At 32.9% G+C, this 15,558-nt stretch overlaps 1 protein-coding gene across 1 annotated transcript; it reads left to right on the top strand.

The window, feature by feature from the left end:
• The first annotated feature begins 534 nt into the window (after positions 1–534).
• On the top strand, positions 535–3,821 carry LOC115982446. The gene is made up of 2 exons (XM_031105051.1): positions 535–1,196; positions 2,263–3,821. Exons 1-2 carry the CDS (start codon positions 1,116–1,118, stop codon positions 3,358–3,360), a joined length of 1,179 nt encoding a protein of 392 aa, XP_030960911.1. The 5' UTR covers positions 535–1,115; the 3' UTR covers positions 3,361–3,821.
• Positions 3,822–15,558: the final 11,737 nt, after the last annotated feature.

Raw genomic sequence — 15,558 nt, 5'->3', positions numbered from 1 at the left:
TTTTATACTCCAAGAATACATAAGAAATAAATAGTCCTAAACTTCTAGTCATACTTAGACACACAAATAACTCCTACATAGATAAATTTTTTAAAATATTCCCGAAATATAAAAAAAAAAAATTTCTCTCACATTTATAATAAAATTTATTCATTAAATTCGGTGTCTATGTTAATATGAAAGAAATAAATATTATTTTTTGGTACTCCAAATTACATAAAAATTACCCTTAAACAGACTGTCCGGACTAAGTAATACTTTTCTTTCTTTTCTTTTTTTAATAAGAAGAGACCAAGTAATAGACTTGGGGTACAAAGAAGAGAACAACTCGTTTTCAGAAAACAAAAAAAAATCTAAACACGTGTCACAAACTAATAGGGACACGACACAACACATAGAGTTTCCTTGAGCCAGTCAATTAACGCGTAGGGGACCCAACCAAACCAAACCAGTCCAAGCCGTATTAATTCACTCGTTTTAATGACACAAACACCCTCACTACCACCCATTATAAATTTCTCAAAACCATGATTATTATTGTCAAAAACAACAAAGTATTATTTTGAACCGTTTCTAAAAGCTAGGTGTCAATTTAGATAAACAAAAAAAAGAAAAGAAAAAAAGCTGGAACGGTGGGGGCAGCAGAAGAAGCAGAATAGGAAAACGAAGTTGAGAGAGAAAATAGAAAAAAGCTTTACAACTGCCACCCATTAACCATAAGAGTCCTCAGAGGCCACAGACACCGCACCCTTTTTTTTTTTTGCCTTCAAATTGTTGCATTTGTTATAGAACCCATTATTATTATTGTTGTTATTTTATATTTGTTGGGGGTTGTTTGTGAATTTGTGTGTTTTTTTATCAGAGTTGTGGGGGGAGTTTTAGCCGTTTGAGGAAGAGGAAGAGGAAGATCAAGAGGTCTGAGAAAAATTCTGAATCTGGGTATTTACGATTTTGCCATTTGGGGGAAAAGGGTGACGGGTATTTTGGTCAGTTTGTGGAGTTTGGTTCAGTTTGGTTCTGCTTTATTAATAGTAGAACCTATAAAGCGATTTGAAAGGACAGGGTTTTTTTTTGGTTTTTGGAGATTGAAAGGAAAAAACCAAAAAAAACAAAAAATGTGGTGGATGATGGGTGAGACAGGAGGACATTATTGTAACAAGAAAACCGATGATATTTGTGGCGATGTTTGTGGACAGGTATTTTTTTTTTTCGTTCTCTTTATCTATCTATCTTTGGGGTTTTTTTGAATTATGGTGGTACTATGTTTGATCTGTTTGTTTCTGTTGAGGTTTCTGTTTTTTTTTTTTGGTTTTTGAATTTTGTGACTGGGTTTTGGTTTTGTGGATATGTTTGTTTGATTCATGGGGTAATATGGAAAAAAGGGTGGATCTTGGAAGTTTGAGCAGTGCTTGAGGTTGGAGAAGAAAAACCCTTTACTTTGGTAGTGTTCTTCATGCGATTACTTTTGTGCTTTTCAAGTTTGGTTTTGTGTTCTTCTTTGAAATCAAAGTATCATATCCCACCCTTTTTTGTTTCTGTATTTGTTAATTTGGGCAGCAGATTTTGTATTAGCATTGTTGAGGTAGTGAAATCATATCAAATCTTGAGTCTGGTTTATATGTTTTTTTTTTTTTTTTTTTTTTTCCCCAAAAGCTGTTGGGAATTTGGTGGCTTAGGGATTGGGAAAATTTGGAATTTGTGTGCATTTGGCAAGATCAATTTGCTAGAACTAGAATGGATTTTTTTTTTCTGTAGTGATTAAAGAGGGGAAGAAATGGGGGAGTTTTTATTTTATTTTATTTTATTTTTAAAAAAGGAGATATTTTAGGGCTATGAAATTGGGTATTGTTCAATACTCCTTGATCAAATTAGAATTTGGGTATTTTGTATTTTAGGAATTATAACTCTTTTCCTTCAAATCAATAATTGTTCTGGTCATATGTGAATTGACCTTGTCTCAATGAAATTGTGAGTAAAGTAAAGAAAGAGTTGGTAAATTCTGGAAAAGAAACAATTTTCTTCTTTTGTATCTTCTGTCTTTAGAAGTAAATATGCATTTGGAGGAAATATTGGGTTATATATATATATATATATAGCCCTGTGAAGTTATGATGCTTATAGTAAATAAAGATGCTACTCTTGGGTATATTTACAAATAGTCATTCTAAGTTTTAGAAATATTTTGATTTGTGAACATTTTTATTGCTTCTTTGTTTGTTCTTACTCATTTTAAGTTTAATATGTTCTTATTTAATATGGCAGGAATCAAATAAAGTGTTAAGCATGTCAAGAATCCGCTGCATTCTGCGTGGCTGGGATGTGAAAACCTTAATCTTTCTTTTCGCCTTTGTTCCAACATGCATATTTTTCATCTATCTACATGGGCAGAAGATCTCATACTTCCTGCGCCCACTGTGGGAATCACCACCCAAACCTTTTCATGTACTTCCGCATTATTATCATGAGAATGTGTCAATGGAGAACCTTTGCAAACTTCATGGTTGGAAAATCCGTGAGTACCCAAGGCGTGTCTTTGATGCTGTGTTGTTTAGTAATGAGAAGGAAATTCTTGAATTACGATGGAAAGAGTTGTATCCCTATGTAACACAGTTTGTTATCCTTGAGTCGAATTCAACATTCACTGGATTGCCAAAGCCCTTGTTTTTTTCCAGTTATCGAGATGATTTCAAATTCGTTGAGCCACGATTGACTTATGGGACTATTGGGGGAAGGTTTAAGAAAGGAGAAAATCCATTTATTGAGGAGGCATATCAGCGAGTAGCACTGGATGTGCTTCTGAAAAAAGCTGGTATTGAAGATGATGACTTGTTGATAATGTCTGATGTTGATGAGATCCCAAGCAGACACACAATAAATCTCTTGAGGTGGTGTGATGATATACCTCCTGTCCTGCATCTTCAACTGAAGAATTATATATATTCTTTTGAGTTCCATGTGGATGATAGCAGCTGGAGAGCTTCAGTACACAGGTATCAGTCTGGTAAAACAAGGTATGCACATTATCGCCAGACAGATGACCTCTTGGCAGATGCAGGGTGGCATTGTAGCTTTTGCTTCCGCCGAATCAGTGAATTTATCTTTAAGATGAAAGCATACAGCCATTATGACAGGGTTAGGTTCTCTCATTACTTGAACCCTCAAAGAGTTCAGAAAGTAATATGCAAGGGGGCTGATTTGTTTGATATGCTTCCTGAAGAGTACACCTTCAAAGATATAATAGGGAAAATGGGACCTGTTCCTCGTTCCTTCTCAGCTGTTCATCTTCCATCTTATCTTTTGGAGAATGCAGACAAGTATAAATTTCTTTTGCCTGGGAACTGCAAAAGAGAAAGTGGCTGAATTTTTTCAAAAGTTGTCTGTTTTTGTAAAGGTTAGTTGGACTTCTAGATTGAATGTCTCTTTATGGAGATTTCACTTGAACAATCATTAACTGGTGCATTACTGATATAGCCTTGCCATTTGTCCGGCTGAAAACATCATTCTTTGGAATATGTTTAGGGAATTGGACAACCTCCTGGATTGAGATTCTTAGGGCACCATTCTGTACATAACTTTTACCTTCCTTTTTGCTTTCTGGAATTGGGTTTTATTTTATGGTGGAGCATACCCAGTTTGGAGCTTGCTATGATGGGAATAGCTTAGTTGTCACAGGTTGCTTGTGTTAACTTGGCTTTGGTTTGGCATTTCCCCAATACACCCAGAAAATAATGAGGGTCCTGTATTTTTCCCCTTGTTTTGGGGAGTTTTGTTTTTGAGACAAACTTAATTTATATATATATATGTTGTTTTTAACCTTCTTTTTTTTTGGTTGAGAAACTGTTGTTTTTAACCTGATTTGTCTATGCACCTATTTTTTGGATCTTTTTTTTTTTAATTTTTAATTTTTATCATAATGCTCAATTTATTAGTTTCCCATGTCATTTGAGAAAACAAGAATGCTTATAAATTTGGTCCACTTCTCATTGTGTGTAGTCATTCTCTAAGAGACTGCAATCTGGCTGAGTTTTGTTTATTGAGAACTAGTTGATATTGCAAACGCTGCCTGCTGCATTCAATGGTATGAACAATTTGAAATCAGACTTGGAGGACCTCCAGAATTATACCATGTAAACTGTCAATAAAACATGAAATCTTTCAACCTTTCCCTAAAGAAGCTAGCATGTTTCTTGATTTTGTCTCAGATAAAATCTTATCCTTAACCTATCCATTAGTTTATGATTATGGTGGGACTATATATTGAGGAAATCTAAAGCTACTTTCAACTTGTGAAGATGTAACCTTAGCATTGCTAGCTACCCATAGTGGAAAAGGAATTCCAGTAGATCAAGGTAGTGTCTTTTGGTTTAATAGTTTTACTGTAGTTTTTAGTTTCAAACATTGGCAAAGTGCCAAATATTGAATTGCCTTCTCTGATGTTGTTTCTTATACTTTGTGAGTAGCATCTGTGGGGTATCCATATCTGATGGTAAAACTTAAAGCATTTCTCAACTTTCATTGTTCAAACAGCTGGGACATTATGAGTGCAGCTGGGCAAGTATTATTTTAAGGGACAGAATTTGCTTCATAAGTTCATTTGCGACTCACAAATTAGGTTCTCACCAGTCAACAAAGCATTAACTGACCTCATTATCTGATGGTAATACTTAAAAGCATTTGATTACGTAGTAAGAGGTGGTAACACAAAACGTCAGATGCCATTATGTTTGTTAATTCTGCTGATTCCTTTTACTACCCAGAGATGGGCTTGACACAAGAAACAGAACATTCTCAACAATGAACTTCTGGATCCACAAAGAATTCCTTGAATCTATTATAAAATAAATAAATAAATAAATAAATCTCTGAAAATTACTAATCAATATTTGGCTTGAGAACTTCTGGATCTACAAAGAATTCCTTGAATCTATTATAAATAATAAATAAATCTCTGAAACTTACTAATCAATATTTGGATGACCATGAAGTTACAAGCCTACAACAACCACTAAATTTATAACAAAGAAGTCATATACGGTTTGAAAATAAATTGCCAAAAAAAAATAATTTAAAATAAAAAAAATGTAATTACAATAAATCTACATGTGATTTGACCGAATGTTTTTTATGGGATTGACTTTTTATTTTTATTTGTTATATCACTTTCCTTTTTTCTTTTTCTCTTTTATATTAACCTAGGATTTTTATATATATTAATATAGACTCGATTTTTTTTTTTTTAAGTAGTTTATTTTTGTATATTTTATATATGATTTCATAAGTTATTCTACTTTTTTTTAGTAATAACTATTTTAATCAAAAACATTTTATATAATGAAAATATGAAATTTGAATTTACTTTGGATCAATATTAATTTATTGAGTTATGTGATAAATAAACCTTTTAGATTAATATGAAAATATGTTCATTTAGTAAAGTTACAATCTTGATTTTTTTTTTTTGTATAAATTTTTATTAAAAATTGTGTTTCATTTAGTCATTTATATATTTTAATTATAAATGTCTTCTACAAAATTCCAAAATTTCAATCTGTATATAAAAAACTATAAGGGAGTTGAAAAACAAATTAAATCTTAAAAAGGATCATGAATAAATTTGTTACTAGTATTAAAAAAAAAACACAAGAAAAAATGCAAGAAAAATAGCTTTTAAATAAATTATAATTAATTAATATTTAAATATAAGACAAGAAAATGCCCCGCTTAAAGTTTTCACCTTAAGTCTCAAAATTTGGTTAAGCCGTTAAGAGAGAGAGAGATGATAACATCGTAATATCTACATAATCTTAATAAGTTACCACTTGTTCTAAAAGTTTAAATTGATAGGAAAGATAACTGTAATTCCTAAATATTTTCAAACGGATTTTGTGCATCAAACATTCAAATTCCTTTAAAATCTATGGTCTAATCTCTAAACTAATGGGAAATTTTGAATTTAAATTATTTTTTTAACAGATCTTGTGCATCAAACATTCCAACTTTTGGAATCTATGGGCTTTGGCTAATCTATATACTGATCAGTGATCATATGTGACTTCTGGAGTCTTAAAAACAGTCATAATGGTTCCAAACTAACTTCTATAATCACTTTGTTCTATTTTATTTCCTTTAAAAAATGACGCACTTGAAACTTACAAGGTCATTGGTTTTAACGGTTGCTAAAAAGCTTGTAGAATTGTCAGCAAATAAGCATTTACTAAGCAAACACTACTCTTTCTTATGATAAAATGGGTATTGTCTTTGGGCATTATCCCTAACATATTTTTACAAATTCAATGGGCAAAGAAAGACTATTAAAGTGAGTTCTAATTAATTTAATTGGTAAAGTCTTTTGTCATTGAATAATAGATTTGCGATTTGATCTCTATCTATACCAAAAATTAATTGGTGTCTTAATCTAATGATGAGCAAAAATCATACATTAAAAACTATGTCAAAAAAGAAAAAAAAAGAGACGATTAAATGCCTTTTTGGCAAAGGGGCGGTACAACTAGTCTTCATCCCTTGGCATGACTCATAAGTTGGAGTTGCCTGATCTGATCCGTTGCTATATAATAGTGATTTTACATTGGCCTCACGGGGGCATCTGCATCTGCATATGCTATGTTATTTCATTTTCTTGTCATTCAATTCCATTTGAACCCATACACTTTGTTATTATCTTAATTTACATGTCTTTTTCACTGCTTTTATTAATGTTATTTATTATTTATGATATTCCTTAACCTTTTTTTTTTCCCCTAAACTTGAGTTGACTCAGTTTTTTCTTTATACCAACATGTTTAACGCCTTTTTTCTTAATATGACCAAATTATCTCAAGTGACTCTTTGATATTTTTTCATCAATAGAAGCTACCCATATCTTTAAGTGAATTTTCTTATTTCGGATCTTATCTTTCTGTATATTTTCCACTTATCTATATTAATTTTTTCTTTTCAATTGCACACATTTTGATAGATATAATGAAATATAATAACCCAACATTTAGTACCATAGAACATAGCTATTCTTATAGTTACTTCTTTCTTTCCTTTTTTTTTTTTTTTAGGAAACTTAGATTCTAAGGGCCTGTTTGGTATTCTATCTCAAATTCACATTTTCGCATTTTAAACAACATTACACACTTGCTTGTTTGGTATTTTATCTCAAACTCACGTTTTCACATTTTAAACAACATTATACGCTTTTTCACCTACACGTATTTCAAAAACTACAAACAACATTACTCAAACTACTTTACCAAACACCTCCTAAATTTTCTTGTCAAATACTAACTTCACATTATCTAAAAAAATAAAATCTCTACTTAGAATTTTCTCGCTTGCTAAACATAAAAATTATAAGGGGACACTTGGAAAGGGCTAATTGGATAAAGATAAATAAGTGGTTTTAGAGAGATGCTATGTTCACAACATTTTTTTAACATTTTCATAACAAATCATAGGTGGTTAGTTGTTATTGGTTCAAATTTGAACCTAACACTAAGATTACTTTTTTGCCCCAACAATAACAACTAATAACAACCTGCCACTTAGAATTTGTTGTAAAAATGTTATAAAAATATTGTAAACATATCATTTCTCATGGTCTTATCTTATATTCTCTTCATGTGCGGGATTATTTCCGATAGGAGGAATCAATTATTTGATTCCTTACACATTTAAGGAACCTACTATATAAAAGGTAACAGAAAACTGCTACAACACTTTAGGGACAAAAGTGTCAATAACTATTCATATTCACCATTTCAAGTGCTTTTCAGAAATCGGAATCAATATCCGTAAAATACAAAATTGGTTGTAACCTCAGGTTACAACTTTACTCAATAAAATAAATATTATTACATATTTTGAAAATTTGACATTTGAATTGCATGTTCTTTACACTCTTAATACACATGTCAAATTTTGTATTAATCAGATTATTTACTATATAATCTATAAGCTTATATTTTATATATAATTTTAAATTACAAAAAACTTGCAATTTAAATAATTTAATGATCACATAGCTATTGATCTTTAATTTTTTAGAAATTTTGCTAGCATAAAGGATATAAAAAGTTGATGTAATCTAATAGCAGATTTGTCAAAATTGACTTCCAATAAAAAGATATTTTGAGTAAGGTTGCAGCTAAACTTTGTCTACTCACAAATGACAAATCACAATTCGGAGAGAAATATACTTTTTTTTCTTTCTTGCAATAGGAGTAGGAGTAATTTAAAGTGTACGAGGGATTTGATCGAATCACTCTCAAATTATTAAACTTTAGCTTAGTTGTCACAGGTTGCTTGTGTGTAACTTGGCATTGGTTTGGCATTTCCCACAATACATCAAGAAAATAATGAGGGGCTTGTATTTTTCCCCTTATTTTGGGGAGTTTTGTTTATGAGACAAGCTAAATTTATATGTGTTGTTTTAACCTTATTTGTCTATGCAACTATTTTTGGATCTTTTTATTGATCATAATGCTCACTTTCTTAGTTTCCCATGTCATTTGAGATAAAAAGAATGTTTATAAATTTGGTCCACTGCTCTGAGTGTAGTCCTTCTCTAAAAGAGACTGCAATCTGGCTTGGCTGTATATATTGAGAACTAGTTAATGTTGAGTTGATATTGCAAACTCTGCCTGCTGCATACAATGGTAATCTTCCCATCACGAACAATTTGAAGTATGAAATTTTTCAATGTTTCCTTAAAGAAACTAGCATGTTTCTTGATTTTGTCTCAGATAAAATCTTGTCTTTAAGCTATCCACTGGTTTATGCTTATGGTGGGACTATAAATTGAGGAAATCTAAAGCAACTTTCAACTTGTGAAGATGTAACCTTAGCATTGCTAGCTAGTAGCTACCCATAGTGGAAAAGGAATTCCAGTAGATCAAGGTAGTGTCTTTTGGTTTAATTGTTTTACTGTAGTTTTTAGTTTGAAACATTGGCAAAGAGCCAAATATTGAATTGCCTTCTCTGATGTTGTTTCTTATACTTTGTGAGTAGCATCTGTGGGGTATCCATATCTGATGGTAAAACTTAAAGCATTTCTCAACTGTCATTGTTCAAACAGCTGGGACATTATGAGTGCAGCTGGGCAAGTATTATTTTAGGGGACAGAATTTGCTTTATAAGTTCATTTGCGACTCACAAATTAGGTTCTCACCAGTCAACAAAGCATTAACTGACCTCATTATCTGATGGTAATACTTAAAAGCATTTGATTACGTAGTAAGAGATGGTAACACAAAACGTCAGATGCCATTATGTTTGTTAATTCTGCTGATTCCTTTTACTACCCAGAGATGGGCTTGACACAAGAAACAGAATACATTCTCAAGAATGAACTTATTCTGGATCCACAAAGAATTCCTTGATTTGATAAGAAGGAATGTGAAATCTATTATAATTTTTTTTTTTTAAATCTCTGAAACTTACTAATCAATATTTGGATGACCATGAAGTTACAAGCCTTCAACAACCACTAAATTTATAACAAAGAAGTCATATAAGGTTTGAAAATAAATTGCCAAAAAAAAAAAATTAAATGAAAAAAAAAATGTAATTACAATAAATCCACCAGTGATTTGACCGGATTTTTTTTTTATGGGATTGACTTTTATTTATTTATTTGTTATATCACTTTCCTTTTTTCTTTTTCTTTTTTACATTAACCTAGGATTTTTATATATATTAATATAGACTCGGTTCTTTTATTTTAAGTAGTTTATTTTTGTATATTTTATATATGATTTCATAAGTTATTCTACTTTTTTTTAGTAATAACTATTTTAATCAAAAGCATTTTATATAATGAAAATATGAAATTAGAATTTACTTTGTATCAATATTAATTTATTGAGTTATGTGATAAATAAACCTTTTAGATTAATATGAAAATATGTTTATTTAGTAAATTTACAATATTGCTTTTGACAAACTAGGTTTATTGTTATATACTAAGTTTTATTTTAATTGAATTATAAATTTTGTTTCAATTAGTCATATATATTTTAATTATAAATGTCTTCTACAAAATTTCAAAATTTCAATCTGGATATAAAAAACTATAAGGGAGTTGAAAAACAAATTAAATCTTAAAATGGATTCGTGAATAAATTTGTTACTAGTATTAAAGAAAACACAAGAAAAAAGGCAAGAAAAATAGCTTTTAAATAAATATTACTTAATTAATATTTAAATACTATAAGACAATAAAAGGCCCCGCTTAAAGTTTTTACCTTAAACCTCAAAATTTAGTTAAGCTGTTAAGAGAGAGAGATGATAGTACTGTGATATCTACATGATCTTAATAAGTTACCACTTGTTCTAAAAGTTTAAATTGATAGGAAATGTAATTGTAATTCCCAAATATTTTCAAAAGGATTTTGTGCATCAAACATTCAAATTCCTTTAGAATCTATGGTCTACTCTCTAAACTAATAGGAAATTTTGAATTTAAATTATTTGTTTTAGCAGATCTTGTGCATCGAACACTCAAACTTTTGGAATCTATGGACTTTGGCTAATCTATATACTAATTAGTGATCATACGTTATTTCTGGAATCTTAAAAACAGTCCTAATGGTTCCAAACTAACTTCTATAATCACTTTGTTCTATGTTATTTTCTTTAAAAAACGACGCACTTGAAGCTTACAAGGTCATTGGTTTTAATGGCTGCTAAAAAGCTCTTAGAATTGTCAGCAAATAAGCATTTACTAAGCAAACACTACTCTTTTTGAAGATAAAATGGGTATTGTCTTTGGGCATTATCCCTAACATATTGTTACAAATTCAATGGGCTAAGAAAGACTATTAAAGTGAGTTCTGGTTAACTTAATTGGTAAGGTCTCTTTTCATTAAGTAATAGATTTGGAGTTTGATCTCTGTCTATACCAAAATCTAATTAGTGCCATGATCTAATGATGATAAGCAATAATTAAGAGCAGGCATTATACGTTAAAAGCTTTGTCAAAAAAAAAAAAAAAAAAGAAAAGAAAAGAAGACTATCAAATGCCTTTTTGGCAAACAAGCGGGCGGTACAACTAGTCTTTCATCCCTTGACATGAGTTGCCTGATCTGATCCGTTGCTATATAATAGTGATTTTACATTGGCCTCACCATCCATTGCAGACCAGTGGGCATCTGCATATGCTATGTTATTTCATTTTCTTGTCATTCAATTCCATTTGAAGCCATACACTTTGTTATTATCTTAATTTACATGTCTTTTTCATTATTTTTATTAACGTTATTTATTATTTATGATATTCCTTAACCTTTTTTTACGTTTCCTAAACTAGAGTTGACTCACTTTTTTTTTTTTTCTTTTTACTAATACGTTAATTGCCTTTTTCTTAATATAAACAAATTATCTCAAGGGACTCTTTGATATTTTTTCATCAATAGAGGCTACCTATATCCTTAAGTGAATTTTCTCATTTCGAATCTTATCTTTCTGTATATTTTTCACTTATCGATATTAATATTTTCATTTCAATTACACACATTTTGATAGATATAATGAATTATAATAACCCAATATTTAGTACCATAGAACATAGCTATTCTTATAGTTCCTTCATTTTTTTTTTCTATTTTTAGGAAATTTAGATTCTAAATTTTCTTGTCAAATTCTAACTTCACATTATCTTAAAAAATAAAATCTCTACTTAGGGTTTTCTCATTTGCTAAACATAAAAATTACAAGGGGACCCTTTGAAAGGGCTAACTGGATAAAGAGAAATAAGTGGTCTTATCTTATATTCTCTTCATGTGCGGGATTACTTCAGATAGGAGGAATCAATTATTTGATTCCATACAAATTTGTAAGGAACTACTATATAAAAGGTAACAGAAAACTTCTCCAACACTTTAGGGACAAAAGTGTGAATAACTATTCATATTCACCATTTCAGGTGCTTTTCGGAAATAGGAATCAATATCCATAAGTTACAAAATTGGTTGTAGTCTCAAGTTACAACTTTACTCAATAAAATAAACATTATTACATATTTCGGAAATTTGACCGTTGAATTGTATGTTCTTTATGTTTTTAATACACATGTCAAATTTTGTGTCAATTGGATATTATTTACTATATGATCTATAAATTTATATTTTACGCATAATTTTAATTTACAAAAACTTATAATTTAAACAATTTAATAATGACATAACTATTGATCTTCAATTTCTAGAAATTTTGCAAGCAAAGAGGATATAAGAAGATGATGTAATCTAATGGTAGATTTGTCAAAATTCACCCCAATAAAAAGATAGTATTAAGTAAGGTTGTACCTAAACTTTGTCTAATAAAAAATGACAAATCACAATATGGAGAGAAATATATATATATATATATATATATTTTTTTTCTTGCAATAGGAGGAGTAATTTAAAGTGTGTGTAGGATTTGATTGAATCACTCTCAAATTCTTATACTTAGTGATGATACCAAAAATCGTCAATAAGTCACATAGTCTTCACATGCTCTAGACAAAACCTACACAACAAAGAAGAAAAAGACCTCACAGAGAGTACTGGTGTGGTACCGGCCAAATACCCTCCAAATGTTAAGTTAGAGAACTTTCACAACTCCATAGTGCTAGAGCTGGGATAAATTATGCGTACCTTGATTTGTGAAGGCTTTAAGGTTTTTATAGTAGAGTAGAAATGACTTTCATTTCTTGGCGGAGAGAGTCTTTCCTTGTAGGGAAGATCCTCATTAATTTACATATTTTGCAGGATCCATTCCTTATAATAGTTTTCTTGATTAGAGTTAATCGTGGAGTACAATACATTTCCTTGTATAGATATCCGTGGAGGTCAAGTTAGGCCATGTTGGACCCGTCAGCTTCTTCATTCCAGTCAACCTCTTTACTCATCTAAAGATCCCCCATTAGCTTCATGGAGATGCTCGTCAAATGTCATGGCTCTATCTACCATGTGGAACCGTCTCCTTGATCCCCGTCTGTTAATATGAAACCGTCGGGTCTTGAAGGGTCGTCGGCTTCTTCGTTATGCCTAAAATATCCTTATCAGCTGCCCCTTACTCCATGGCTCCGTCAGTTGTAACTGACGGGTCATGGAGTGTGATCTATTAGCTTTTTTATGATTATTTATTTGAAAAGAAAATGGGTGTCATTAATGGCTCTTGAGCAGTTTCATTAAATGTTAGGACAAGTGGCACAGGCTAGTTAGTCTCGTTTCTGAACAAAAGCATCACTTCATTTCTCGTGCTCCTTTGTCCTATAAATAGTTCATCACCTCCTCCTATTTTTCCTTATTTCATCTTTGCGAACTATAAGAGAAGGAGAGTTGTTGTTCTATCGCCTTTGTTGCCATCAACCTATTGTCGTCAATCTCCGAAGGATTGTCGCTTTTCAATCTTACCACTTATTATTGTAAATTTTTCTTCTATTTTATACCTTTGCATCTCGTCCCCCCCCCCCCCCCCTTTTATATTTTGAGACCTTGTCAAGATATGTTCTTAAACAATACCTCCGTCACTTGTAGGTGGATAGATGTCAGATAAGGAAGTGACGAGTGAATTGTCATTGTCGATTTGTGAGGGTGCGGGCTACGATGAGATCTTTTTGTTAGGGCGTCGTCCTAAGGAAGATTCCCCTAGGTCCCCAAAAAGGGAGCTATCTACCCAGTCTACGAGTGATGAAAACGAAAGAGAGGATGAGGGAGATGTGGAGGACGAATACAACGAGGGAGAAGGGGATGGAGCAGAAGGGGAGGACAAAGAGGAGGGTGAGGAAGAAGGTGACGAGTATAAGGGTCAGGACGACGAGGGAGCACCTGAAGGAGGAAGTTTAAGAAGCCTAGGGGATGGTAGGACCCGTCCCTTTATCCTTCCTGCGATATGGACCGTCAACGAATTTTTGCCGACGATGACAACTAACAGCTTCAAGAACCTTCCGGATCGTTACCAAATCCCTAAGAATGTCCCCATTCGTCTGCCTAGGAAGTTTGAACGATGCTACTCTGGGAAGACCATGGACATTGGTATGTATGACGCCATATTCTTGGCAGGATTGAGATTACCATGACGGAACTACACCGTCAGTTAGCCAATTTCCTAGGTTTGCCCGTTAGCTAGATAACTTCTGCTTGGAGGATATTCATAGGAGCTGAAGTACTTTAGGGTCGTCTTAGTGGTGGGAACCGTCAGTTTACTCTCGATGAGTTCTTTTATCGCTATAGACCTTAACACATCTCCTCGTCCAAAGGGATCTACCACTTTGCAGCGAGGAAGATGTCACTCAGGCTGGTGTCGGACATGCCTAACTCTAATAAGAATTGGAAAAATAGGTACTTTTTTGTCCAAGGGACGGACTAGGTGTGCCGACAGGGGGAGTGGGTTACTATGCCCCACGGCTTCGACAATACTTAGGGTATTGTTAAGGATTCAAGTTTAGTACCATCTGCATTCTCACATTTTCTTTATTTATTTGCTAAGTATTTGATGTCGTCTGCTTTTTTCTTTTTTCAACTAGCGTCTGCCCATAGATAACTAATGAGTAGGAGGCCTTTATCCGTCGTGTGCTTGACATCCCTTTTGGTGAAAGGAGGTGGAAGGACCTTGTCACCCTTGATACATTACACGCCTACTATGGTGGCCCTGAATCGACACCTATAACCTATAAACTAAATGCTTACTCTCGTCGGCATAAGTTTTTACTTTTTTGGCTTATTTTTCTTCCGTTCGTTTTATACTAACATCTACTTTTGTAATGTTCGTCCTTTGCAGAAATGGAGGCAGGGAGGCAAAGAGCTTTGGTAAGGGTGTCAGTTACGGCACGCAAGCAGAAGGAGAAGGATGGGGCCTCGACGTCGACTCCCAACATCGTTAGTAAGGGGACATCCAAGCGGAAGAGTGAAGGGAAGGACGACTGTCCACTCAAGAAAAGGCTAGGCACCCCTGTTGGCACCAAGCAGCCAAAGCTGACGGCTATCTATACCCTTAACCGGAGCTGACGGCTAAAACTAAAGTGCTTGCAGAAGAGACCCGTCGGTTTGAGGAAGCAGAGAAGGCGAAGACCAATTTGGCAACGGAATTGGCCTTTCTTCGTGAATAGATGGAGAAGGCGAAAGTCGATGCCATGGCGAAGTTCAGGGCTTCCCAATCCTTCATTAATGCATGTGCCGTCTACTACGCTGACAAGTTTAAGAACTATCTGAAGCAAGTTGGGTCCATCTACCCAGACCTTGACCTATCCAAGGTTTCTATTGACGACCTATTGCCGACGACTCCTGCGGCTAGTGACACTGTTGATAAGGAGTTTGATGACTCTGCTTATACAGAGGAGCGGATTCCTATAGACGATGGTGTGGTCATTGCCCAACCTGTTCCTGAGGGCCACATCACCACTTCTGTCCCGTCTGTTGAAGACCCTTCTACTCAAGATGCCCAAAACCCTACTGCCCAGGATGCCTAGAACCCTTCAGTTTAGTTTTAGTTCTTAATTTTTTATGTATCCCATCTTATTTCCAGACAATAGTAAGTGCCCTTGTTCTTGGGCTTTATTGTAAACAC

This window comes from Quercus lobata, chromosome 3 (genome assembly GCF_001633185.2).
Source record: "Quercus lobata isolate SW786 chromosome 3, ValleyOak3.0 Primary Assembly, whole genome shotgun sequence".
Lineage (NCBI taxonomy): Eukaryota > Viridiplantae > Streptophyta > Magnoliopsida > Fagales > Fagaceae > Quercus > Quercus lobata.
Note: the sequence above shows the minus strand (reverse complement) of the source record. Positions and strands in the feature narration are given on the sequence as shown.

Bases quoted from the DNA above. Each gene is read 5' to 3' on its own strand.
- LOC115982446 (XM_031105051.1), top strand. From the start codon at position 1,116: ATGTGGTGGATGATGGGTGAGACAGGAGGACATTATTGTAACAAGAAA. The intron at 1,197-2,262 runs GTATTTTTTTTT...TTAATATGGCAG, and splicing joins GTGGCGATGTTTGTGGACAG to GAATCAAATAAAGTGTTAAG.